The sequence below is a fragment of the Carettochelys insculpta genome, chromosome 3, assembly GCF_033958435.1.
Source record: "Carettochelys insculpta isolate YL-2023 chromosome 3, ASM3395843v1, whole genome shotgun sequence".
Classification (NCBI taxonomy): domain Eukaryota; kingdom Metazoa; phylum Chordata; order Testudines; family Carettochelyidae; genus Carettochelys; species Carettochelys insculpta.
Window position 1 is genome coordinate 70,654,282 of NC_134139.1, and position 26,506 is coordinate 70,680,787.

General features: G+C 41.6%; 1 protein-coding gene across 1 annotated transcript in view; it reads right to left on the bottom strand.

Moving 5' to 3' along the window:
- Positions 1-21,885, bottom strand: part of FMN2 (formin 2) — a 265,037-nt gene extending 243,152 nt beyond the window's left edge. Inside the window, exon 1 of the mRNA XM_074989102.1 lies at positions 20,316-21,885. Coding sequence (XP_074845203.1) covers positions 20,316-21,885 — 1,570 coding nt within the window. The remainder of the gene's footprint in view (positions 1-20,315) is intronic.
- Between the last annotated feature and the right edge of the window lie 4,621 nt (positions 21,886-26,506).

The following is a 26,506-nucleotide window of genomic DNA, read 5'->3' on the forward strand; positions in this document are numbered from 1 at the left end:
AACACAGCATGGTGCCCTGGAGCCTGTGTTTACTACCTTCTGCAGAATCAGGGCTCAAGATCATGGATGTGAAGCAGTTCCATGTAACCATACCCAAGAACAAGGCATAAGTTCTAGGTGTATTTTCTTTATGCCATTATTTTTAGAGATTGCCGTTTATATCAAATCTCCCATCAGTTTACTCATTTCTCATTTCCTAATTTAATAGTTTCATTGGGTTCTGCATGAGGATTTATTTGGACTCCAATTTATAACTATTACTGCAGTACTTACTGGGTTCCTCCCTGGGCAGCTAGGAATGAAAATCTATTATCACAAGCAGAATGCCCTAAGCTGCAACTTCTGTTACTGAAAAATTATAATTGTAGGAGGGAGAGGGAAAAAAAAACATGCAAAAACACTAAGATTTTATTGACTCCATCGGTACCTTGACATTTTATTTTTCAGTTATTATCGTATCCCATTTTTCCATAGTCAAAGAACATGGACATATCAGCATAGCCAATTTTTATGCAAATAAAAAAAAATCAGCAGCACCCAAAGATTAGTGTTGTATTGCGTCAGTTGACACACAAAACAGATACACTCTCAAAGGCAGTATCATCATGTGCCACTACTTCCAGAAGCTGCATGCTAATGAGCTATCAGGAATATGCTAATGAGGCACAGACGCAAATTTTCTGCACTTCAGTAGCATATCGGCACATGGGCCAGAGTCCAGAAGAAGCTCTTCTAGACTCCGAAAACATGCAGATGCGTGGCCCATGGGGATCTTCCAGAAGGCACAGCCTTTGAGAGAGAGAGAGAGTCTCTCTTTTGTATAGCAACCAACACAACACAGCACTAATCTTTGGGTGCTAACTTTTTTAATATTTTGTAATTTATTTGCATTAAAAATTTGGAGGGAAAAACATGCTTCTGGAAGGAGGGTTTCCTTCCTGGAGATCCCCTCAGTCTGCACACCTGCACGTGTATTTCAGAGTCCAGAAGAGCTTCTTCCAGATTCCCAAATTGTCAATATGCTAATGAGGCCATTAGCATCTTCTGGACAGCTCATAGGCACATGGAGATGCAGTCAAAGAGTTTATGAACAAAGTGGAGTGAGTTTTCAATCACCTTCCCCCCCGCATATTCCTACCTCTGTCAATAGCCAGTTTCACAAACTCCTTCAGAGAAAGCTACAGTGCATGAGAAAGTATAGTGGTTGGTAGTGCAAATGGCAATCGTACCGTTGAGTAACATTCTACTCATGAGTAATGCTATAGAATTCAACACTATCTATCTAGGACAACTGTAAGCAATAAAATGCCATAAGTAAGACTGCAAGGAACCTGCATAACATTTTAAAAAGTATCTGTCAAAATATTTGAAAAAAAAATCTGTAGGATTAAGTCAACTCACTGAACACCTTTAAACATTGCTATTTCAAAGACCTTCTGTACCTTTATATCCCCCTGCAACATACAAGCACTATGTTTATACTTTCTCTCATTTTTGTATTTATTACAGTCAAAGGCCCATGCAAGACTGACCGAAATTCCCTGGCAACACACTTGGATTATATATACTTTGAAGATAGTATAACAACTTCCCATCAAAAAAGAAGGAGGAGCATGTCTATTGACAAAACACAAATATTGCATACATTTACAATCAAGGTAATTTTATACATGTGGATAAAGTAATAAAGAGAATACCTGTTTTTGAGTCATTCATTTAATCATCAAATACTGTAATCTAAGGGGATTAAATGGTACTGGTCAAATACCTCGCAGTAGAATATCTGCTCAGACTTAGATACACATACAATTCTAAAAACAAAAACAAAACCAAAAAACCCTTCCCCCAACCCTCCCCCCCACATCGGATGTAGAAGTCCGCTGAAATTCTGGAGGTACAACATTAATAGTGCATAATCACCATTCATTTATTTTTCTTCATTTTTTTCCAGTAGGGCTGTCAATTAATTCAATTAAAATCAACTAACTGCAATTTTAAAACCACACTGTTAAATAATAATAATAGAATACCAAACTAAATTATAAATATTTGTATGTTTTTCTACAAATGCAAATATATTGATTTCAATTACAACACAGAGAACAAAGTATTCAGTTTCTATGTCTTATTTGCAAAATGTACATTCCTGGCAGGTCAACAATGGACATGGTTTTCTCACTCTGACAACTACAGGTAAAATGCAGATAACAAGGAAAGCCATTATTCATAGCATTTATGGAATTAACAAAGGCATTTGACATAGTTAGTAGATCAGGACTATACAGATTACTACTAAGCAAGATTGGCTGTCCACCAAACCTACTCAAGCTCATAACATCCTTTCAAAAAACCATGAAAGCAACAGTGCAATATGACGGATCTACATTGGAACCATTTGCAATGAAGAGCGGAGTCAAACAAGAGCGTGTTCTTGCCTCTACCCTCTTCGGCATATTCTTCTCAGTTCTACTAAACTGCGCATTTCGAAATTCACGCAGTGACGTATTTCTCCACACAAGATTAGGTGGCGCTTTCTACAATCTGGAAAGACTCAAGGCCAAAACTAAGGTCACGAAAGTCCTCATAAGGGAACTCCTCTTCACAGATGATGCGGCTCTAGTCGCTCATAGTGAAAACATGCTACATTTACTGATTATACTACATTACATTTACTGATTACTGAGCTCATAGGAATAAGGTAATTTTGATGTTGGTGGGGTTCTTTCAAAAAGGACCCCCATGTAGCTGAGCCACGTGGGAGCGAAACATGGCCATTTCGATGTGCCATGGCTGGCGGCATGCTAATGAGGCACTGAATATGCATTTCAGTGCCTCATTAGTATTCTTCAATCTGGCCATTAGCACGGCCATTTCGAAGTTTCTGGTAAGTGTAGACATAACAGAATTGTTGAACCACATCTAGGCTACCTTGAATCTACCGTCACCACAAACCTATCCATGCACGAAGAACTGAACATCAGAATTGGGAAGGAAGATACTATTTTCAGCTGACTTACGAAACAAACATGGAAAAATCCTAAAATGACAGCGAAAACAAATATACTAATCTACCAGGCATATGTATTGAGTATCCTGCTATGTGGTTCTGAGGCATGGACCACCTACTTGAACCAGAAGAAAAAATTGAACAGTTTCCATCTTCACTGCCACTGCAGAATTACGAATATCAACTGGCAAGATAAAGTTTCAAATGCAGATGTCCTGTCAAGATATGGCAGCATACCCAGCCTCATAGTAATCCTGAGCAGCAGAAGACTATGATGGCTTGGTCATGTGAGAAGAAGCGGTAATAAATGTCTTCCCAAAGAAATTCTCTTCAGTGAAATGTCATGTGGGTTGAAAAAAAAGGAAGAGCAAAGCTAAGATTCAAGGATACATGCAAAAACGCCATAAAAAAAAAAAAATCAACATGCATCCAAAATCCTGGGAATCTACATCATCAAATTGATATACCTCGTGACAATTGCTATGATGGGGCACATCTGATAGCATATGTACAAGCCACACAAAAGAACTTAATTTTAGAAGGAAAAACTCTCAGACTTAAGAATTCGGAAATAGACTGACATGGTTATTGCAATTGATCGTGCAATCCAATATTGGATGGATAAGCCACGAGAGAAGCTACAGACTCAAACACTGACCCATAGATCCTCACTGCCATTGCTAGCCACCATCTCTCAAGGTGAAAAGGGGCCATAGTAAACTGTGCTTACTTTATATTATTTGTATTACAAATACCTGTAAAACAAAAAAGAAACAGGATTTTTCAAGTCACCAAGCACAAGTACTGTAATGCAGTCTCTTTACTGTGCAACTTACAAACAAAAATGATTCTATGTCATGTAACTCAAAAACAAAATAATACAAACACTTTAAAGCCTACAAGTCCATTCAGTCCCACTTCTTGTTTAGCCAATTGCTAAGATAAAAAAGTTCATTTGCTTTTATGGCAGAGAAGACTGTTCTCTTCTTGTTAACAGTGTGACCTTAAAGTGAGAACAGGTGTTCACTTGGCAGAATTTTGAGGGACACCGCAATGCATTACGTGCCAGATTTGCTTAGCATTTGTATGTTCCCTCACACTTTGACTTATAGGTTACATTTTTTATAATGCAAATATCTGTAATAAAATATAGAAAATGAACACCATACACTTTGTACTTGATTTCACAATTACAATATATTCAAAAATGTAGAAAAAAATCCAAAAATATTTTAAATGGTAATTATTTTTAACAATAATAAATGGTATTTATTATTGTTTAACAATATGATTAGCACTGCAATTGAACTCTACTAATTTTTCAATCATTACACAGGCTTAGGTGCTTAATTGTACACCTTTATGCCTCTGACACATGGTAGGTGTGTGAATAGTCCCATTAGTATTAATAGGAATCCTAAATTCACATGCACGTAATAACCACTTGCTTATTTGTCTGTATGATCAGAGCCTTACTGCTTAATAAACATTTTGAAAGAGAGGGAAAAAAAACTAGAAGCAAAAATCAGAATAGAAATCTGCTAGCCTTGTGATTAATCTATGCCAGTCAGCCCAAATATAGTCATACTGATTTCAGACAGTGATTTTCAAAGGTACAAAAAGTGGAACAAGTACCCAGCTCCTTATTTCAGTGCAGCCTGGGGAAATTTTTCAAAGAGCAAAATAGGTATTAGATTCCCATGTGTATGTGTTCATTTCCTGCACAAATGCACACGCTGGTGAACATGAGTTTTAGATTCCTGTTTGCCTGTGGGACTGAATTGAGAGATTATGCACATTACTTAAAAATTACAGAACTGACTTTATTGCACTCTCTCACCAGAGAGCTTCTAATAATCCTCTGCTGATGTAGCACATAACGTTGTTGCCAATGTCACTTTTCTCAAAGTTATTTTTGTTTAAAGAGATTAAATTTTCATGGACAGATAAAAATTCGTCCCACTAAAGAGCATTCTGCCCATCCCACCAATGTAATGAAGTTTATGCACACAATCTGGTTACATAACAAACGGAAGGAAGTACACTGAATTGTATAAAAAAGCCTAAAGTCAGAAAGATATGAAACCTCCAGACATACTGTTTCCTCACTCTAATGTATTACCTGGTATATCCTGATCATCCAGTTACAGAAGCTTCCTCAGTTACTGCATGGCAGACTACAAGAGCAAACCACCTGTATTCATTGCTTACTTAAATGCAATACTAAGCAAAAATGGAAAAAAAAAAAAAAAAAAAAGGCATTTCTCCCCTCTTTCCTTTTTCCATGACCTATCTTAACATTCCACATAGGTTGGCTCTACTCTACAAACAAACAGGTTAGGTGGAGGTTCTAACCTCATCTCCAGCATGTTTGTCTCCAGGCTTTCTGGCTCATACCCTTCCATTTGAGGGTCAGTAATAACACCTTAATTTGAAACTCACAATATTTAGCCTGCAAGAAGCTAAGCTCAGGAATTTCAAGACTCATACAAAACAAAATTTGAAGAAAAGGATAGTAGGTAAAACAATTACTGCTATTTGATAGTTTTCAGTACCAGCCCAGAAAAATAATTCAATTCCACTTCTTGACCAGCACTATTAAATTCTATCAAAATGTTTGTGTTCACTAGTTACGAATACAACTATTCTTATTTGGATCAATCACTTCCCTAACTAGCCCCATAAAACAATTAGGGCTACTGAATCTGTAATTCCTTGTACCCAACATCTATCAGTCAACACCTATTAACATAAATTGACCTGACTGTGTGACCCAGACAAGAACTGACATTAATCTTCTGGGCTTCTTTCTGCTAGACCTTTTCTCCTGGTGCCCCACTGGCCCTTCATGCACACTCTGCTATGAAACTGACAATAAGATCTTTCTTAGTAGCCCATGGAAATTCTGAAGCAATGGCATTACACGAGAAGAATAGTTGTAAATGGACTCAAGACATAGTAACCTCTTTTCAGTTGCTCCTTGGTCTTCTCAAACTAAAATATTTTGTAATATCTCTTCAACCAAGCCCAATACTTCAATACTGCTTTAATTGGGTTATTGAAGACAAACTAAGTAGACACTTTGCTTAATCATTCAACAGGATGAAAAAGGAGCTGAAAACTACAACATGGAAAAAACCCACACCCATTATTCTAGGTTTTTCAACTGCACTTGCAATGAACATCACTAAGATAATTCTTTACTGCACTTAAAAATACAGCATTTAGTCCACTGCGCACTAAAATAGAGAGAAGCCTATTGCACAAGAATAGTATTTTGGGGGATTAAGGTAAAATATTTTTGACAGCCAAGCTTTGATTGCCACTTATTGCTAAACTTAAGATGAATTTGGTAAGCTTTTATACTGTGTTAGAAGCAACAGCAGTAGGCGCCCCAGTGATGGACCATGAGCCCACTGTGTTAGGCACATCACAGATACAGAAAGAAAAGAAAAAAAGAGACAGTCCCTATCCCCCTAAAAGTTTCCACTCTAATTATAAAGTAAAAGAGAAGCTAGATAAAGAGATGAGAGAAAACAAGCAAACAATGAGGGAAGATTGGCCATGACAGGAAGTCTTTTCTTTACCCCAGCAGCTTAACTGTTGTTGAGGAAAGCACTGGGTTCCAGGACTGGATATCAGCCAACATCCAATCTGAAGCTTATCTTCACAGGCCCAAGGAACCACATTAACAGAGGCTTTTTTAGGCATGACTCAGAACTGCTTCAGACTGGTTTGATGTTATACTATGTCTGGGCAAACTGCTTAAAAACTGTGGTCAAGATTGATACTACTAACTTAGTTCCCAAACCAATGGAAATGAAGCCAGCCTCTGCAAATGCACATGGTTTCACAATGAACATTATGGGTGATGTATACTCCAATAAACTCCACAGAACATGTTTAACAACCAGAGCCACTATTTTTCAATCATTGCCCATGATGACCTGTCTATAAAATACTTGGGCGCACCACTTGCAACCACTCATAAAATTCAGGTTTCTAAGTTTTATTTCAAAATTCCAATTCCTACTTCTCCCTACAGACTCATTGAGACCTGGGATAATTTATTCAAAAGGAACTAATTCAGTTGTACATTTTGAAACTCAGTACAGCATAATGATAGTGGGCCTGATCTCTCTTTTACAACACAAGCCAGCTTACAATGGTTTTCCCTTTGAGCCTTGATTTGTCTTCAGTACAATTGCTTTATTATTCTAGTACAGACTTCAAGGATGCAGGACCTGCTCGGAAATTAGAGAAAAGAGTCCCATATTAATGACCCTATAGCATCATTAATAAGTACTTATATGCAAGAACAAAATATGTCCTTTGGTTTTAAAAGTATAACCAACATTCACATCTCTGGCAACTCTGATGTTGGATTTTCCAGATCCTCAGTTGCTCTCAGCAAGCTACTTCATTCTGTTCAATGGTTTACTGGTCTTCCTGTGGTATTTCTGGTGGGAAACCTGCATTCCTTGCAAGCTCTTACAACATGCCAGGAACCCACAGTTCTATCAATCGAGTCATAAAAAGTAATTCTGATGCTTCTTGGGGAGCTGTTACTGACCATTCTCTGCGTTGGTGCACACTGTAACACTGGTCTTTAAAATCCAATATAGCAACACTGCTCCATTCTAAATTGTTGGACAGTTCATGTGTCATTTAAAAAAGGGTCTGGGTCCATCTTTATTGGAAAATATATTTTCTACTCATTAATTCATATTTATACCAGCAGCTCCTACTTGAGACTTTTGTACAGTTGCAAATCATCCAGTTACATCCTGTTTCATTGTCAGGAGAGTTTGGTACAGGACCCTACCACCAGTTTTATTAAATCTACTACCTCTTCGGAGTACCTCCAATTTTCATTTCAAAAACAACATTTTTTACGTCATGTCTTCCTGGGGTTTCACTTGTATTGCTAATCTTTTCATAACTCTCATTGCTCTATTTTCCCTCTAGTACAGGCAAAAATACTGCTTTTCTCCCCATCACCTACAGCACCAGTATATCATTTTCAGTTACACGTAACCTTCCTTGATGAACAACTCTCTGAATCAATGACTTCCCTCAGGATAGCAACAAAGGGTCCTGTGGCACCTTATATACATGGAAATGACCAGCATCTGACGAAGTGAGTCTGTGCTCACGAAAGCTCATGCTCAAAACTTTTCTGTTAGTCTATAAGGTGCCACAGGACCCTTCGTTGCTGTTACAGATCCAGGCTAACACGGCTACCCCTCTGATACTTCCCTCAGATAAACAGCGTTTAGTATACTTGAAAAGTAGTCACTGAGTATCCATTTCATATCAATAGGGAAAGTTTTGCCACAACCTCAAGGAGTTGGTTGTTCTATGCTCCACTAAAGCTTCATTCTCCATTCAGTGGTATCTGTGAAGCTGGAGTCCAAGAAAGAAAAGACTGAAGGCAATCAAACAAACAAACAAAAAAAAAAAACCACCACACACACACACACCCTTCCCCTCTAAGTAAAAAAGTAAGGAGTTGATATGGAAGAAGCTTGGTGAGTTTTTCTTTTCTCCCAGTTACCTGCTCCCTCCCAATCAGAAGCTCAGGACGTTGAATCTCCTGACGAGAAGAAGAGCTGAAACAGTAACTGGGCTGGATGGTGAACCACAAAGCATTCCTAGTGCACCTGGTCACAGCTGGGTAGTTCCAATCTCTGGAGAGTGTAACTACCAGAGATTAAAAACACGTAGGTAAAGAATCTCAACCCAACTTCCTGTAGAACCAAAGCAGTGAATGTGATACATTATTACAAAGAAAAACAGGGCTGAAGGGACAGAGACAGGAAGAGCGGCAGTGGCAGAGAAGGGATAGATGTGGCCTCGATAGCTACGTCTACATGACATTCCTATTTCAAAATAAGATATTTCGAACTAATACAGCCCCACACAAAATGCACATCTAAATAGCACTCAGCTGTTTTGAAATAACATTTCCAGGACCGTAGAGCTATTTCAAAATAGTGCCTTCGGAGCCCACTATGGCCAATTTCAAAATAGGCATTCTTCCCCAGGAAATGAGGCTGACTGGAATCGAAACAACACACTTGCTATTTTGATTTTATTTAAATAGTGTGTGCATCATTTAGTCACTGTGAAAGTTATTTCAAAATAACTGCTATTATATCAAGATAGTTCGATCATGTAAACATAGCCTCAGATTGTAACTTCTAGGGGAGTGGTTGGTGGATGTGAAACAGACCCTTAAGAAGTAGAGAGAGTCTCTCCAAGAAGCAAGCCAGAGCCTCATGGCTGTCCCCAGCTGCAGCTCCTGCAAGATCTATGATGCTGTTAACGGAATTAATCTGGCATTTTTCATGGCTTGGCTGAGAGAGCACCTTTCCTTCCCTCCACCCTTCACCTCAGTGTGCAAGTTTCTCCCAGGCTGTATTTATACTTGAGCTTCACAGGGACTCCAAGGTACTTAAATATCTAGTAAAAGCCTTTATTTTTATTGACCTTTACAGCCTGCCTGTCACTAGCATAAAAACATTGTGATGAAGGGGCAGGAGGAAAAATAGAACAATTTTTCACTAGAAATGTTAAAATATACCAAAGAAACAATGCATAAATATGCAAAGTGTGCAGTTTTATAATTTGCATTTTTTGTCCATCAAGAATGTTCATTTCCTCCTTTTTATGTACAATTTTGCATTTACTTATTCAGCCATATCTATTATTATTTGCAAACTTTCCCGAGTTGCCTGCAGCAACACCCATACATTTGGCAAAATCATTATCCACTTTAGCTAGCCTAGTATCAAATGATGCCGGCTTGTTCACACAGAGTAAGCCAGTTTTTTAAGGGGCATAGTACTGGATTTTGACAGTACGGGTTGAATGTCTCTCATCCAGCACCCTTGGGACCTGACTGGTGCCGGATGAGAGAATTTTCCTGATGAAGGGAGGTCAATATTTTGTACCACATTACCAAAATTTCCGCTGCTTACTGGGCTCTTGGAAGACAATTAGAGGTAAAATACAGCTAAATAACAGCACAGAAAACCAAGTGCCAGGACTGGTGACTGTAAACAAACTTCATGGGACCACAAGAAACTTGGCCATACCATGGTAAGTGGTCTTCCAGCTGACAAAATAATGCCAGATTATGGAGTTTTCCAGACAAGAGAGGTTCAGCCAGTAACCTCTATAAGCAATGTTTCTAATGCAATCCATTCCTTTTCATGTCAATACAAATTGTGAAAATATTAAAATACTTTTATATACTATGTCCTCTGCTTCATAACTCCTTATACACAAGTGCTAGCCTGTGTTTTCAACCTCACTCCATAACGTGCACCAAAATACATTTTCAGTTATAGGCAGTAGGTTATAGTGACAGTACTGAGGCCTGAATTATCCCCAACCAACACTGCATTTCTTAACATAGACAAAAGGTATTTATAAAAACAGTGAAAATAAGGCCCATACAGCATAGCAACAAGCATTCACTTACCCAACTTACTGTTGCACCTGGCTAGGAAACATTTTCATAACTTTCAGCCGGGTTGCTGTTTCTGACCTTTATTTGACCATTAGTCTGTACAAATCCCTCACACCTTACACCCCACTAACTGTATCACACATAAGTGAGCACCAATATTAGTTAAAAACCACATAAATAACTTTTTAATTTAGGGCCTTGAAGTTTATACACTGACCTAACCAAGTATTTCCTTCAATTATCTCTAGGCAATTATACATTTTTCCTTGACTTCTTGCAAAATACCAGAAGAAGAGTAAATCATATGTTATGAAGATACTAGCCATATGCCAGAGAAGATAATGAGTTTCCTACTTTTAATGTGAAATAGTGAGAAACAGGATTTTGCTGGCTGGTTACCAGCAGATGGGAATGTATTCAAGTATCTGTTTGATTGTAGCATGGAGTTGTCCAGTGGCAGGAACACCTTTTCCTCATGAATGGATGCATTAACACTCTCTCTCTGTATACACGCACACCAGTGGTGGGCAGGCTGTGACACACAAGGCATATTGGGGTTCCTAGTACTGTCACTGCACCTCTTATATCCCCTCTTCCCCTAGGCCTCTCATGTACTGGGGACCTACTCTTACTCCCCCTTCCTCCACGCACTTTTGGAAGGATGGAGTTCAAGCTCTGAAAGATTGGTGGGAGGAGTAGGGATGGGGCATAAATCAACCAATTCATGGTGCTCTGGAAGAGGAAGACAAGGAGGAGCAAGCACATGACATGCTTGCAAAAGGAAGTGAGGAAGAGGCTACATAGAGATCTGACATTGTAAAGTAAGTGTAAGTGTTTCTTTTTGATTATTTGAAGTTCAGAACAGTTCTATTAACATGAATTATTAAAGCATTTCATTTTTTTAATAGTTAGCATGCCATTCATTAATGTATTTAACGTTACTCTGGGAGTCCTGGTTAGTGCACGTCTGATTTAAACTTGAGGCCCACTGAGATGAAAAAGGGCTATCCATGTGACTCATTCACTAGCCTGGATTGCCCACTGCTGTTCCATACTGTGCTTCCACCTAAGTACTCACCCACAAATGCATTTTATCCTTCTTTGGGGGACAAGCTCAGAGGCAGTAAACATATCCAGACCTCAGCATCAATTATGCCACAGAATCAAAGCTTCCTCCAATAACTAGCTCTTTCAAAATGGTATATGTCCTCCAAGTTCTCAGACCAAATGCAGTGAGCTGATAGTTCAAGAAAATTACTTCAAACGTGGGGATTGAAGCCTCCTTACTTTCACTGCTAACACAAGAGTGCTCATACTGTCTTCCCCCACCTTATGAGGGTAATTCGTTCCTGCAACCCCCACTTAGGGCAAATTCTCTTAAGTTGAAAATGTAATTACCATTAATTTCAATGGGAAAAATTTTTATGCATTCCTGAGCCCTGAAATGTACACCCATTTATGCTAAAAAACACCAAATCCCATTAAATCCGGTGCAAGGGGTTGGGCAGGGCAGAGCAGGGCACGGGGAGGCAGCCCGGCCTGAGCGCAGCTTAGGTTAAGCAAGGAGAGGGTGCTGCCAGGGGCTGGCCATGTGGGGAGCTACGCAGGCACAGGGGACCCCCGGCTGGCGAGGGGCGATGCCTCTCTTGTGTGGGGCTGCACAGCAGAGAGGCCTCACCAGCAGCAGCGGCAGGCGAGCCAGGCGCTAAAGGGGAGGAGTGCCACAGACTGTGAATGGCGCCCAAGGCACAGCTGCGCAGCACAGGCGGCTGCGGCCCCCTAGCCGCCCAGGGGGTGAGCAGCAGCAGCGGGGCTGGGCTGGGCTGCGCGCCCAGCATCCACGTCTCTCAGAGCAGGGTGATCTACTGCCAGGACTCGGACGAGTCTACCTCCCTGCACCAGACTGCCACACTGCCGCCCCCCCCCCGCCCCCCGGCACAGCCTCTTCATCAAGACTATCGCAGCTGACTCCATCCCCTTGGTGCTCGCCTACCAGAGCCACCAGCCTCCAAATCGGTCCTCATAAATGTGAAGAAATGCCTTGTAAGCTGAAGTAGGGGTATTAAATGAAACTCCTCGTAAAGTCAAATTCTCATAACTCAAATGGGTGTATCTCGGGATATGACTGTAACAGTAAAAGCTGTACTTTCTGAGATCAGGCAACTGCACAGAAATTGTTGGCAGTGGAGAGAGAGCAACTTGCGTGAAGATGGTTCTCAGAAGCAAGACAACCAGTTCAAATGGTATTGCTTCATTACGCAGGGATACTCATCTCAATGCCTAGTTTGCAAGTATTTTCTTGTTATTTGTGTTCGCTTCTACCCTAGAATGAAAGGACATTAATCACAAATGACCCCCTGTGTATAAAGACTTATTCATGGCTCTTTCAGAATGCTAACGTTGAATATAAATGCAATGGGAAGAGCACAAGAGAGTTGCTAAATGCTGTAATTACAAAAAACGTGCTATTAAGGCCAAACAACTCTTTAGCTGAGAAAAATTTATTACAACGTATCACATTTTCTCATGTAATTTAGTGCTCAGCTATATAGCCGTTTTATTTTTATAGATATAAAACTGACTGACACTGTGTGACAAAAAACTTTCAGTAAATCTATATTTAACAGATGATTCACTAACAGAATCAAGTTAGAAATCACTACGTCTGAAACCAGTTAAAAATCAGCATACTAAGGTTTCCAAAAAAAAAAATTTTTTTTGGACTGTCCTGTGGGTATTGTACAAGAGCTAGCAAAACTGAGGCCCAAATCTGACTGGCCCCTTATTAGGATACTGCAGAACTAGTAAAACAGAATAGATTAATCTCAACAAAGGCACTTTGGCCCAAAGTCACTGAGGCTGTGTCTACACTACCACCTTCCCTCAAAGGAAGGATGGTAATTAGGGTGTTCGGAGTTTACTAATGAAGTGCTACTGTGCATAGGCAACATTTCATTAAGCATTTCCCGCCCCCCCCCCCCCCCACACACCTCCCCACAGCAACTTCGAAGTTTTGTGAGGGGAGTAAGGGGACTTCGAAGTTGCCCTGGAACTTTGAACCACAGGCAGGTGCGCCGCGGCTAGACACGTGCCGGTACTTCGAAGTTTAAAACTCCGAAGTTGCTGCAGGGGGGGAATTTGCTTAATGAAATGCTGCCTATGCATGGCAGCACTTCATTAGTAAACTCCCAACACCCTAATTATCATCCTTCCTTCAAAGGAAGATGGTAGCGTAGACAAGCCCTGAGAGTTACAGGACAAACTCAGAAACCCAACAACCTGAACTCAGGCTTTGTCCGTACTTTGGAGTGCAACAGTGGCTGTGTTTTAATGCTTCGGTGTGGTCATAGCAGGAGCACTGGGAGAGAGCGCTCCCAGAGCTCTAAGTAATCACCTCCACAGAGGGAGTAGCCAACAGCACTGTAGCCCAGATTACAGCGGTGCTTTGCAGTACTGTAACTTGCTGCACTGGCGGGAGGTGTGTTTTATCACTTCCCCGAGCTCGAAAGTTGCATTACAGTAAAGTGGCAGTCTAGACTTAGACACTTCACTGAATTAGTAGAATATTTTCTTAAGCCTTTATATTAGTTATTTGGGATCTCATTTTTTCTAAATTTAAGAAAGAAAGAAAATAGCCATTTCAGTTCTCTCTGAGGGCCCAATCTTTTCATACTAGGACATGCAAAACTAATCCCTCAACATCCCTTGGACATGCCACTTCCTCATTCCTTACGTCTCAGTGGAGTAATGGCTGCCCCACAAACTGTACAATATTATCCAGGATGATGAATTCCATACATGATACACCCTGAGTATCGGGGGTAGGAAATGTTTGTGTTGGGGCTGCAAATGGGGTAACAAAGGGCTAAGGAGCATAAACCTCACACAACAAACAACTAAGAGAGGTATTCATCTATTTCAGCTCCATGCCAAATGTTTAATTTGTTTGATTTAGTTTAATTTTAATTAATTAATTAATTAATTAATTAATTTTGACTAGGTGCCTAATGCCATTACCATAGGAGTGATGTGGAACTGTAAGTGAGACAGTCAGCCAAATCCTTCATTCCAGAGGCTCTGGAAGCATTTTTTAAAAATTAGGGTAAATGGAAGGAAGGTTTGCCCCCAGTTAGGCAGCTAAAGTGTTCTCAGTTCCAGTGAATCTTCATTACAATCAATTCCCCCAAATTCTTAAAACTTAGCATTGCCTTGATGAACACAGCTTTAATCATGATTACGTCTGATGGCAAGCACCTCTCTCTCTCACACACTCAAATGCACACATTCCATGGGCCAGCACCCTCCCTTGATGCAGCTAGCAAGTCTGCAGCCGCAATGGCAACTGGAGCCTAGATATTTGTTAATGAAATAAAAGGCAAAACCTGTGAAGAGTTCTCATTTAAAAAATTCCCCCTCACACCAAAGAGCTAGATTGCCAAATCTGGCAGCTAAAAACAAACACCTGGGGAGAAGTACCTATGCGTGTTTACTACCACTTCCCCACCAGCCCTGTTTTTGAGGTGGCAGAGCACAAATCCCAGTGGCAGGGACTGATGCAGAACATGCAAACAGTAAGATGAGTTACACCTCTATACAGCTTAATATTTCAGGCAGCTTTGCATGTTTGCCATTAAGAGTAGAATCTAGCCCACAACATACAAACAGCGTGAAATAGTACCAGAAGCCATTTCCGATATCAGATACTTGTTTGTTTACCAATATTGGTGTTCTTTTGTGTGTTCAGGAGCCAAAAGTTGGAAAAGCCTACCCTGAAAGAACTGTTGGCAAAATATATACAAACTGCACAATTTGCATATCTTTTGCCAACAGTTCCCTGCAAGGCCAGACATAGCCTGAACATCAAGCATATTACAGCTAAACTGTCATTGATTGGTTTTGTATTTCCTTCTTTGCAACGGACATTTTTGGTAATTGTTTATCATTTCCCAATAAATAACCTTTAGAGACAAATTATCATTAGTGTTATAACATTTATCCTGATGCACGTCATTTTAAGGCTGCATTGAGGAGGTAATCTGAAATAGAATTAACTTGCAAAACAACTACAAAACTTTGTATGTGCACTTAGAATAGCCCTGTCAAGCAAAACAATTTTGCAAACATTTCCAAGAATTAAGGGACTCAGCTTCAAATTCTTAGATGCACCAAGGTCTTTTTACAGGTTTCTGGCAGTTTAGAATGGCCTTAAAGTGGGCACAAGAGATATTACCTTTATTGCCAGGAGGGCTGTAAAGGGGCTGAATGTAAAAGAATCAGACTTTAAGGCCAGAAGAGTGATTTCCTTTGTGAGAGGGAAGGCATGTTTATTATTACTATTATTATTTGAGAGAGAGGGAGGGAGAGAGAGAGATGGACAGAAACAAATGTTTTAAAATGTACATGTCTAATTCAGGCCGATTCATACAATTTAACAAGTACACTGCAGTCAGGAGAAAAGCTGATTTTTGGGGATGGGGAGGACAGAGGAGGAAAAAATAATTAGCTACCATTTGAAATCATTGAGTGAATCCCTAAAGTTAGGTATCAGAGGGGTAGCCATGTTAGTCTGTATCCACAAAAACAGTGAGCAATCCTGTGGTAACTTATAGGCTCCAAAAATCTGTTAGCCTAAGTTTACATGGGCAAAGACCCGTGTATCTAGTGAAGTGGGTATTTGCTCATGAAAGCTTATGCTTCAAAAAGTCTGTTAGTCTATAAAAGTGTGATAGGACTTCTCCTTTTTCATAAAGTTAGGCTTTTTAGTAGAAAGTTTTACCTATCAAAAATGTTAAGATTAATACAATGGTACACTCAATTAAAAGATCTTCAAATTAGTATAATAATTTGACAAAGGCCTTTTTTTCATTAACTGAATATTTCTGTGTCAATTATTCTTATGTTGAGGAGCAGAACCACCACTTTTTTTTAAAGCCACAAAAGCTCGATTAATGTCAGGACAATAAATTTTAAAATATAATGAGGAAATGCAAGATCTGATTATTTCCATTCGTCCTGCTCTAGTCTTCTTGGGACCACAAGTGAAAAATGATGCACGTCATGTTGACATCTAGATCCTTGTAGTTACTGATGCTACAATTTAATATTCAGTTATATGTTTGAAAAAAATGCATCTACTTTCTTAATTACAGAATAATCTTTGAACTTGTTCCCCACAGCAATCAAGCAGCGCCTCAAACAAACGGTATTAGTTTGAGATGTTAATTAAAAATATTGGCAAACTTGCTTTCTTAGCAACCTACACTGCATGTTTCCCTAAAACAGCTGACCTACCACATTACAAGGTTTTATTTTTAAACAACGCTAAGAAAATTTCCTTAATTCAATTAAACTAAAATTAGGAAAAAATACAGTAACAGGATTTGAAGTATGTTAGCATTACAATTTCAGGTGCTCAGTACTATTTATGGTGTACTACAACAGATTTAGTACAAAATTCATGAATCATTATAAAAATCATAGGACACAGAGCCTAAATAAAGTATGCTGTAAACTAGCCCAGTCACATGCTCACCACCTGCTGTCATCAAAATCTGTAAAAGCAGCAATGTGGAATAGATGACTCAATTCCAGACAAAATGCAGGATATTATTCATTGACTGCAAGTTCTGTATAGCAATATGAGATTTCACGCTCTAGCTAAGATATTTAGATTTCAGAAGAGTCCTAAGAAACTATAAAGGTAGCTTGCTTAAAATTCAATTAGTAATCCCAGCCCCTCAACTGCAGTTAAATTTGATGGATATATACTTTTAAAAAAAAAAAAAAAAAAAAAAAAAAAAATCGCACACTACTAAGAGTGAAGAAGATGCTATACTTTATTTCTATAAATGTTGCTGTGAAGGCTGCTCAGTGAGAATGCTTTTAGCACAAAGGAAGAGAAGCTATTCCGCTAGTATATGAAAGAGTAGGACCAGTTTCTGTTAAACCAAATGTTATATCTTTATTTCACATTTTCTTTTATACCAATAGTTATTTATACTTTTCAATCAGTTTGCAGGTATTAAAAGGAACCATAGCCTATTCCTTTTACACATTACATATAATTCTACTTTTATTTTAAGCACAATCATCATGCATAAAATGAAAAGCATAACGGCCCTCTGCTTGCAAGGACAGCTGGCATATGCATGCAAATGAGGGTCACAGTAATTTCCATGACAGACAGAGCAACTGCTCTTTGGACACTACTCCCTTCATAATTACACTCTTTAAGTTGTTGGAGAAGTAGGGGAAAAAACAAGAACTGCTTAAACAATGTAGAAAAGTAAATCAATACGAAATGAGAGGCTATCCATTAAGAGGACATTAAAAATAAAGGAGCTCTTAAGTTTTTATAACAACTAAAATCTATTCCAAAAGCCAAGCGTCAGTAAGAGGGGGAGAAAAATTAGTGAACATGTTTGTTGGAATTTTAGAAGTATCAAATTTTATTTGGACACTAGGATGAGCAAGTATTTATGTATTATTTGCTAGGAAAGGATGTAGGAACCCCAACATAAAGTAGAGATGGCTCTATCAAGAGAAAGGAGAAATCAGATCCAAAGTTTGGGGCAATAATGGGGAGGGATATAGAAATGGACAGAGATTCAATCTAATGAAACCTGGAATTCAGATCAAGACTGATTCTGATTCCAAAGTTCAGATGGAGGGTTTTTACTAAACCTAGTCCTCAAAAGGAGTACAAACCGTACTCAGTGAATTACAAAAATAAATCCTGACTGATATGTAATATTTTATTCTGCATTACCCAAATCCAGACATGCTGGGCTCGTCCACATGAACTGCAGTGAAAAGGATGAGAAACAAAAAATAAAGTTCAGTCACTCTGCACTGTGCAACATGAGTGAAGTACAGAGGGTAAAAGGAGAGCAAATGGTAATACACCATTAAAATAAGGTTAAAATATTGGCTGTAAACTAGGATATATTTTAGCTACCTTTTTTGCTAGGGAGATGGTACTGATGATACTACAAATGATTTCCCTATATATAAAATTTCTAAAAATCATATCAGTGTTCTTTTAAAAATGCAAATTACACTGAACATTTTATAAAGCTACTAAAAAGAGCACTCAACATTGTTGGCAAACAGCATTCAAAGATATTAGGCTTGCCAACTGCTGAATGGTGCACATCCAAACAGCCCTGCCCCACCCGCTGCCCACTCCTTGAAGGCCCCAGCCTCCCTTCTCTCCATCACTCAGTCTCCCCAGCCCTCACACACTTTCAGCAGACTGGAGCAGAGCGTTGAGGGGCAGGAGGAGATGCAGGCTCTGGTCTGGAGGGTAGGCCCAAGGTGTTTATATTGTAGGGGCTCTGAGCTGAGCCTCACACAGGGGGTCAAGAGCTGGAAGGTGTAGCGTGAGCTCTGGGCTGGTGCACGTTGTTGGGATGTGGGAGCCAGCACTTACCTCGAGTAATTCCCCAAAGTGACTGTGGCACATCCCTCTGGCAGCAGCTACTAGTTATGAGGGGGAAGGAAGTTCTCTGCCCATAGGCACCACCCCCACAGTTCCCTACCAATGGTAGCTACAGAGGTGGTGTCAAGCAATGGGCAAGAACACCCCATCTCCTGGAAGGGCCACAGGGAAGGTGCCAGCCACTTTCAGGAGCTGTGTGCTGCAATGGTGGGCAAGAAGCCTGGCTTACACTAGCTGTGCTGATGGACAGTTACCATCCAAAAATCTCCCTGTTTGGCTGCTGTAACCTGCAGGAGAAAGTGCCTGATTCCAGGAAGTTTGTGGGAACACTGGGAAGGGTAGCAGCCCTAAAAGATGCTTAAGTCAAAAATCCGGTATTTAGGGTGACAACCATCTCCTTTCAAAACTAGCCTGAATTTAGCTTGTGAGTTTAACAGAGTTTAAATGTTAGAAAGTCAAGATTGTGTAAAATTTGTTTGTTACACTATCTTATATCTTGTATAGTTTCTCAAAACACCAGAGACTTATTGAAAATTAGACAACACATGTATAGCCCCAAAAAAGTGAAACAGCATCTATTTGTGCAAGGCTCAACTTAAGGGGAAAAAATAAGCATTCTAAGCTTTCTGATAAGCTGTAAGATGCCTAACAGGCAAGTTCAGTGAACACTTTCCTAAATACATTACACCTGAATGAGTTAGACAATGCAGTCTGCACAACAAACAGGCCCAACACCAATTTTTCCATCTTTTGCTTTTTAACTCTATTTTCCGCAGTGTTGCCTTTCCTTGCTCAAACTCGTTTAATCTTTTGTAAGGGGAACTTCCAGTACTTCCCCACCCCTCACTCATTTGTACCATATCAAACATCTGGTATGTCTAGTATCTAGTGGTGGCCTGATCTCCTGTATAATAGAACATCCGGTACTCATTTGTACCATAGCTAAACATCTGGATGCACTATTTTGGAGGGGTTTTACATTTTGAAAACATAGATGTGAGAAGGGCCCAACACATCAGAATTCTAATCCCAGCTAGGTCCTACAGACACCACTGCAATACAACACATATACAATAGAAAAAAAAATTTTCTGAACTTTCTAAACATCGAAAGAGCAAATATACCTTTAAGAATATTTTGAAACAATTTTCAATTATAAATTCTCATGATATTTAACACTCTTAGCTGTGGAGTAGTTTTAAAGCATTACATGCTAAGCTATAAAATTAAGCCCCCAAAATGGCAAATATATACATGTATAGCATTGTGCCTGTGTGACCACAACAGGATCACTCACATGCATGTGTGTTTGCAGGGTTGGCGCCTTAATTGTCACAGAGATTTTAATCTAAACAGTACTTTACATTTTGCAGGTAACAATAGACACTCACCCGTAAAGACATTTGGAAAGGTATCAGTAGAAGCCTGGACCCCTGAGGACTTCCTTGAGAGACTCAAAGATCCTCTTTCTTCATGTACCTTCTCCCTGGACCTCCTGTATTCCAAGAAGTCTGCTGAGCCTACCTTTTTAGATATTTCACATTTGGGATCTGATAGCTCCTCTGTCCAGTCTGCTGATCTACTGAAGTAACCAGCCAAACTGACAGATCTTTGCTTCTTGACCGATGCCTTCTCTTTTTTGTAGAAGGATTCACGTCGTCTCTTAAAAAGAGGGCTCTGGGATGGTGAAAGAGAAGGTGAGTGGTTGGGTGAACTCAGCTGCCTAGTGGTGGTTTTGATATAACATGGGTTAATTAGGTAGGGCTTAAAGCAACGGGGACTGAGCTGAGGACTGCCCACTATCTCCCCATATGACAAAATGCCATTTTTCATTTCAGTGGAAAAACTAGTATCCAGTGTCTCTTGGCTGGTGGATAGACTGTGTTTGTCTTCCTGAGTCTCAGCAGCGGGATCAAGGCCTACCACTGAAAAATCATCATCTCTTTCAGAACCTGGGACCTCAACAGCTTGTACTTCACTAATTTTAGTCTTCAAATCTGAGGCTGGAAGTGGAAAATTGGACACAGAACGGTCTGTGAGAGACCCATTTTCTGTCACTGCTGCATTTAAATGTGGGTAATCCTTGAGCTCACTAGCTACAGCATTCACTCCAGCCTCCAGAGATTCCTGTTCAGCAGTCCATTGCTTGTGTTCTTGTGTTTCAAATAAACTGTTACCTGGATACCCTGTTCCATTTTCTGCATCTTTCAGTTCACTTTCAATGTCACTGACTGGAATGTTTTCTGCAATTTCGGATATTGCTGAAATGGCCTGTTCAGTTTCTGGGCTACTCTCTTTGTCACTACTAGTCACTGCAAGAAATCGTTCAAAATCTAAGGGGGCTGCTTGCGAATTAGCCATGTGTGGGTCCATTCTTTTGATGACATGCTCCTCTGTTCCAATGTTAATTGCCCCCTGCTGCTGCTGCTGCAGTCTAATAGCTTGCTGGATATCAGAAAGCAAATCCTCTTGTTCTGTGGCTGAATGGAAACTGTATATATCCGTATCAGACCCAGAGCTGGTCCTTTGTCCATCCTGTATCTCTGCAGCAGCTGGGCGAGTTTCATTTGTAATTTCAAAATGCTCAACCTCTGTGTCAGAGAGCCCCCCTTCATCTGCAGAAATGCTTATATCTGGAGTTTTGGTGATCACTGAATGAGCACTGTCCAGCTCCCCTGTATGCAAGGCCTGGCTTTCCAACACATCCTCCCTGGAGCTACTGGTCCCATCTTTAGCCTTGGACAGATTTTTTCTGATCCTCAGATTTGAAAACACTGAGGCTTTAGAGTCCGACTTCCCTTTCTTTTTGCAGGATTCACTTCCTTTACCATGCTTCCCCAGTCCTTTCTTGCTTCCTGCTCCCTTCTTTGTGCCTTCTGTATCCTTGGGCCCAGCAGCATCCTCTGCTCCTTCATATACATCACCTGTATTTTTCTTAAGCTTCCCATCTTGGTTCCCCATGATTTTTAGCAATCCAGCCCCTTCAGAAATCAAGCCATGCTGCTGGATTTCATTCCCTTGGCCTGCCGGCAAGCTCCTCTCTAGCAATCCAGGTTTGTTTTCAGGCGGTGGTGATGCAAGCGACACAAATGCTTGCTGTGCCTCTCCCCCATCCACTAGAGCTGCCTCTTTGCATAATATGCTGCTTTCACTGTGCTCTGCTGAGACATGCTCAGTACAGCACAGAAAACTGCAGACAGCTCCTTCCAATGGCTGCTCCTGACACAGTTGCTTTTTCACTGTGCATCTGCGAGGCTCCTCTTCCTTTAGAAAAGATTCAGTGAAAAGTTTTTCCCTTATCAGAGTTACTTCTTTTTCCACGGTCTGAATTGCTTGCATTGTAACCTCAGGGGGAGGTCTCAGGTCAGTTTGGCATCAAATAGCTACAATTTCAGGACTTCAAAGTTCCTCAAAACAAGAAAAAGAAAAAGTTAAATGAGAGGTAGAATAACTGCTTGGTCATTATCTAGAGGAATTAACTAGTAACTGTCAAATATACAAAATAGTCTGATTTAATAATTTAAGTTTTTAAAACACATTACTTCACTAGGCCACACAATACAGAGTGTCGTTTATACATTCAGCTCATACGTACCATAAAGACAGTAACATCGATCATTAACACACAAAACAGTTGAAGAAGTCTAGTCTAAGAAGGTACATATTCTCAGGAGATTAAGGTCATCAATATTAAAACAAACACTCTGCCATTGTTTCCTCTTATAAAAACATTTGGTATGAAGCACCTGAAATCCAACAGCATGAGCCAAATGTAACCCTGAAGTACAGGATACAGGTAAAGTGTTCCCCTGTGTGTATAAATATATAAATAATAATTGGTTTAAACGCTGCATCTGGTTAGCTATTTTGAAACAAAAAATATCAAAGTCTTTCTTATTAAAAGGAATTAATTTCCAGTGCACTAATCTGGTATAGCACTGCAGCATGTTAGTGTTACTCACCATATACAAACAAGTATATTTTCTGTGTTGCAATTTGAAAGTTAGGAAGTTACTGTGCAATCATATATATTTATTTCCGGTTCATCTGTGAGTGTGTGCATTTCATTTAAAATGCCTAATTTTAAGAGAGCATATGTTTTTCTTGTTTGTGGTGGGGAGGACTGGAGGCATGGGGCTTTGTAGTCAAGGGATTAAATGGCATAAAATAATTTAACTAAAAATGGAAATAAAGTAGCATATGAACACAGGCATTGCCAGACTGGATCAGCTCAGTGGACCCTCTGGAAGAAGCAGCAGTAATTGATGCTTCAGAAGAAGGTGCCAAACCAAAAAACACCCAAACTCCATGTCCCAAAGTGGGAAATTATGTAATTAGCTGCTCATAAGGCATCTTCCCCCAAGACCTATCAATTAGGTTATGTCTAGACTGCAGACCTTTGTCAAAAGCAGCTTTCCTTGGAAGAGATCTTCTGGAAAAGCTTCTGTTGACAAAACATGTCCAGACACCAAAGCACATTGAAAGAGTGATCCGCTCTCCTGATAAAGGGCGGCCAAACAGATGGGTCTGGGTGGCTTTTAGCCAAGACAGCGTCCCATGTCAGCCAGGTTTGCAGGGTCACCACTTCCTTCTGAGTGCTGTTGCCAGATCCCTATGGAGACATGCACTTAAAAGGGACACCCCAGAGAGCTGTTCCCTGCCCCTGCTGCAGGCTCGCCTTACTCTTCGAAGCAAGCAAAGTTCTCACAGTGCCTGCTGTGGGTGCCCTGCATTTGCAGGGCAGACAGCTGTTCCCTGTGTGCCATACTGCCAGAGCTTCCCCTGGGCTTGCGATGGCCCCATGTGGACATGCTGCCTTGACGTGGGGGAGCACAACACTGCCAAGCTTGTGGCAGCTAGTTGTATTCTGCACAATATTGTGGAGGGGGAGGGGTAGCTGCTGGGCATGAGGGGTAAGCTTATGAGCAGCCAAGTGCAGCTGCCATCTGCTAAGCTCATCAGGACTGGGTGTGCATCTGGGCAGGCCCTGAAGGAGAGGTTCTCTCCAGCAGCCCAGAAAACTTCCCCAGCACCCCCTATTGGGGGCTTCAGGGTTGCAGCCCAATCCCGTTCCCACCATAACCACTCCCTTTCCCCTTTCCTGACCACTCAATAATAAAGGTACCCATTTGTGATTGAAGGAAAATGATTTTCTTAACTATTTAATACAGATGAGGGTGTGGGGGGCTGGAAACATGGGGAGGTCAAGGGCCTCAGAACATGGAGGGGAGGGGAGGGGAGGGGAGGGGAGCGGGACCCAGAGTGGTGCCGACCTCAGGATGCTCTCCTGCTGCACATTGGTCATTATCTAGCAGAATAAACTAGTCAGGGTCGGTTGAATGCCAGGAATATGGGGAGGTATTCAGGAAGGAGGGCTGGAGTGGGGGCTGGGTTGGCAGGGGAGGGCAGAGGGCATGGAAATCACTGGGTCCAGGGGGGCAGGCGGGGGTTGAAGGCGAGTATTGGTGGGGTGGGGTGGGGGGGTCATGGACAGCAAGAGCGGCAGCAGGCAGGTGGGCCAGCAAGTCCAATCAGGGTCATGACCAAGTTACAGAGGGACATTAGCTGGTCCCAGGACCCACTACTCTACTTCCTCCTGGACCCTGAAGGCCAGCGTCTGCTGCATCTCCCCTCAGAACAGAAACCTGTTTACATGTTGTCTTCCTGGACGTGGGCCCACTTTCATCGGCTCCAGGGTTGCTCCAGAGGCGATGTCAGGGTGGCCCAGCCCTCGGTCGTGGCTGGTCCAGCTGCACAGAACACAAGGAGGGAGAGAAGGTCAGTCATTCATGCAGACAGTTCCTGAGGCCATGCTCTCCACTGTGAGCAGCAGCCAACGCTCCTAGGGCCAGGGCAGAGGGGATGTCCTGAGAGCAAGGCCATGTGTGGCCTGCACAGTGGGCCCTGTCACACAGGGACCCCGATGTGCCTATGGGACCATGCTGCCTGTTTCTGACCTCCCACCCTGGATGATGGGCAAGCAGGTAAGGGAGATGTCCAGCCACTACGGGGACCCTTCATGGGCAGCAGGGAGCCAGGTGCAGCCTGGCCCTCTCTGGGGCCCGTCACGGACTTGTGGCTTACAGCACTACCCACAGGAATGGGTGTTGCCACGCACAGGCACGCATGCCGGTGTCTGGCACCCCTTGATGTTCCCAGGGTCATGCTGGCTCCATTGTGCCTAGCCTGCTTCCAACCATGGCAGGTGGGGGGAGGGAAACCTACCCCCACCCACCTCCTGGGGACTGATGTTTGTCTGGCCTCCCGTGAGCATGGCAGCAGAATGCCATCTTTGCTCAGGGGCTGCCTGCTGGGTCTGTGTGATGCACACTAATGCTACACATTGTTCCACACGCAAAGACCACAGTGCAACATCCAGCCCAAGCTGTTCAAGCGACGCTTGTATCCTGCCCACTCTGCACCCAACTTCCCTGCCCTGGGTGCCTGTGGAACAGAGCACTCACCTGAAGAATCCTTCCCGGCATATGAAGGGGCCTGGGACACGTCCTGGCTCATGGTCAGCAGCTCAAGAACTATGGTGAGGATACCAGCCTCCTCTGACTGCCTCTCACAATGGTCACGCTCCTTCTCTGCATGTCGTCAGCTCGGTTAATGAGGGTGGCATCAAACCCAGAGTCCAGCATCTTTCTGATGGTGTGCCCTGTGGTAGGGGCAGGTCTGGGGTTCTTTCCCCAGTCGTGACACAGTGACGCAGGCCTGAACGTAGCCATCCCTCAGTCACTTCACCTTGGAGAGATCCTGCTCCATTGTGTAGCGTGGATGCCCACAGCCTGAAAGGGCTTCAGCCATGCAGCTGTAGATCTCTGCGTTCTATCTTTTGGCTAGTGGGTCTTGAAAGATCCTGCGGTTCCTCCATGCTGGCTACTCTGAGCGCTGAAGGAAAGCTGCATGCATGGTGCTGCTCTCCTGGCCATCCTTCTGTCATGGAGCTTCTCCAGGCTCTGGGCAGCTTTAAGAGGGTCCGTGAGACCAGAACCATAGAGCATTGATTGCTGAGGAATGGTGTCCACCGGGACACCCGTGTGGCATCCTGGAGGCCTCTTCTGCCAACAGAAGACCCTGCCTTACATACACACCCCTTTGGGCAAGAGATCTTTCTCAGAAAAGGCATTGTTCCTCATGGCAAGTGGGGTACCACTGTCAACAAAAGGCCTCTGTTCTGCCAATTTACTGTTGACAGAATGCACTTGCTATGTTGCCAGGGCCCAGGTTTTGTTGAGAAAATGACCATTTTCTCAACAAAACCCTGCAGTCCAGCCATAATCTTAGTGACTGATTTATTTCTTGAATGTGATTGTTCTCAGCCACACAAATATCCTTTCCCTTTTTGACTAATACTAAGTTTTTGACCTCAGTGACGTATTTTGTATCAACAAGTTCTACAGGATAATCATGTTGTATAAAAGGGATTTCCTTTGATCAGTGTGAAACAAGTTGCCTTTCAGTTTCAATAGCTGCTCTCCCTTAGTGACCAAAGTCACTAATAGCACACAGAACAGAAAATATTTTAAAATTTAAGTCTCCAAATAACATTTTCAATTAAAAAAAGTGTGTCAGCACA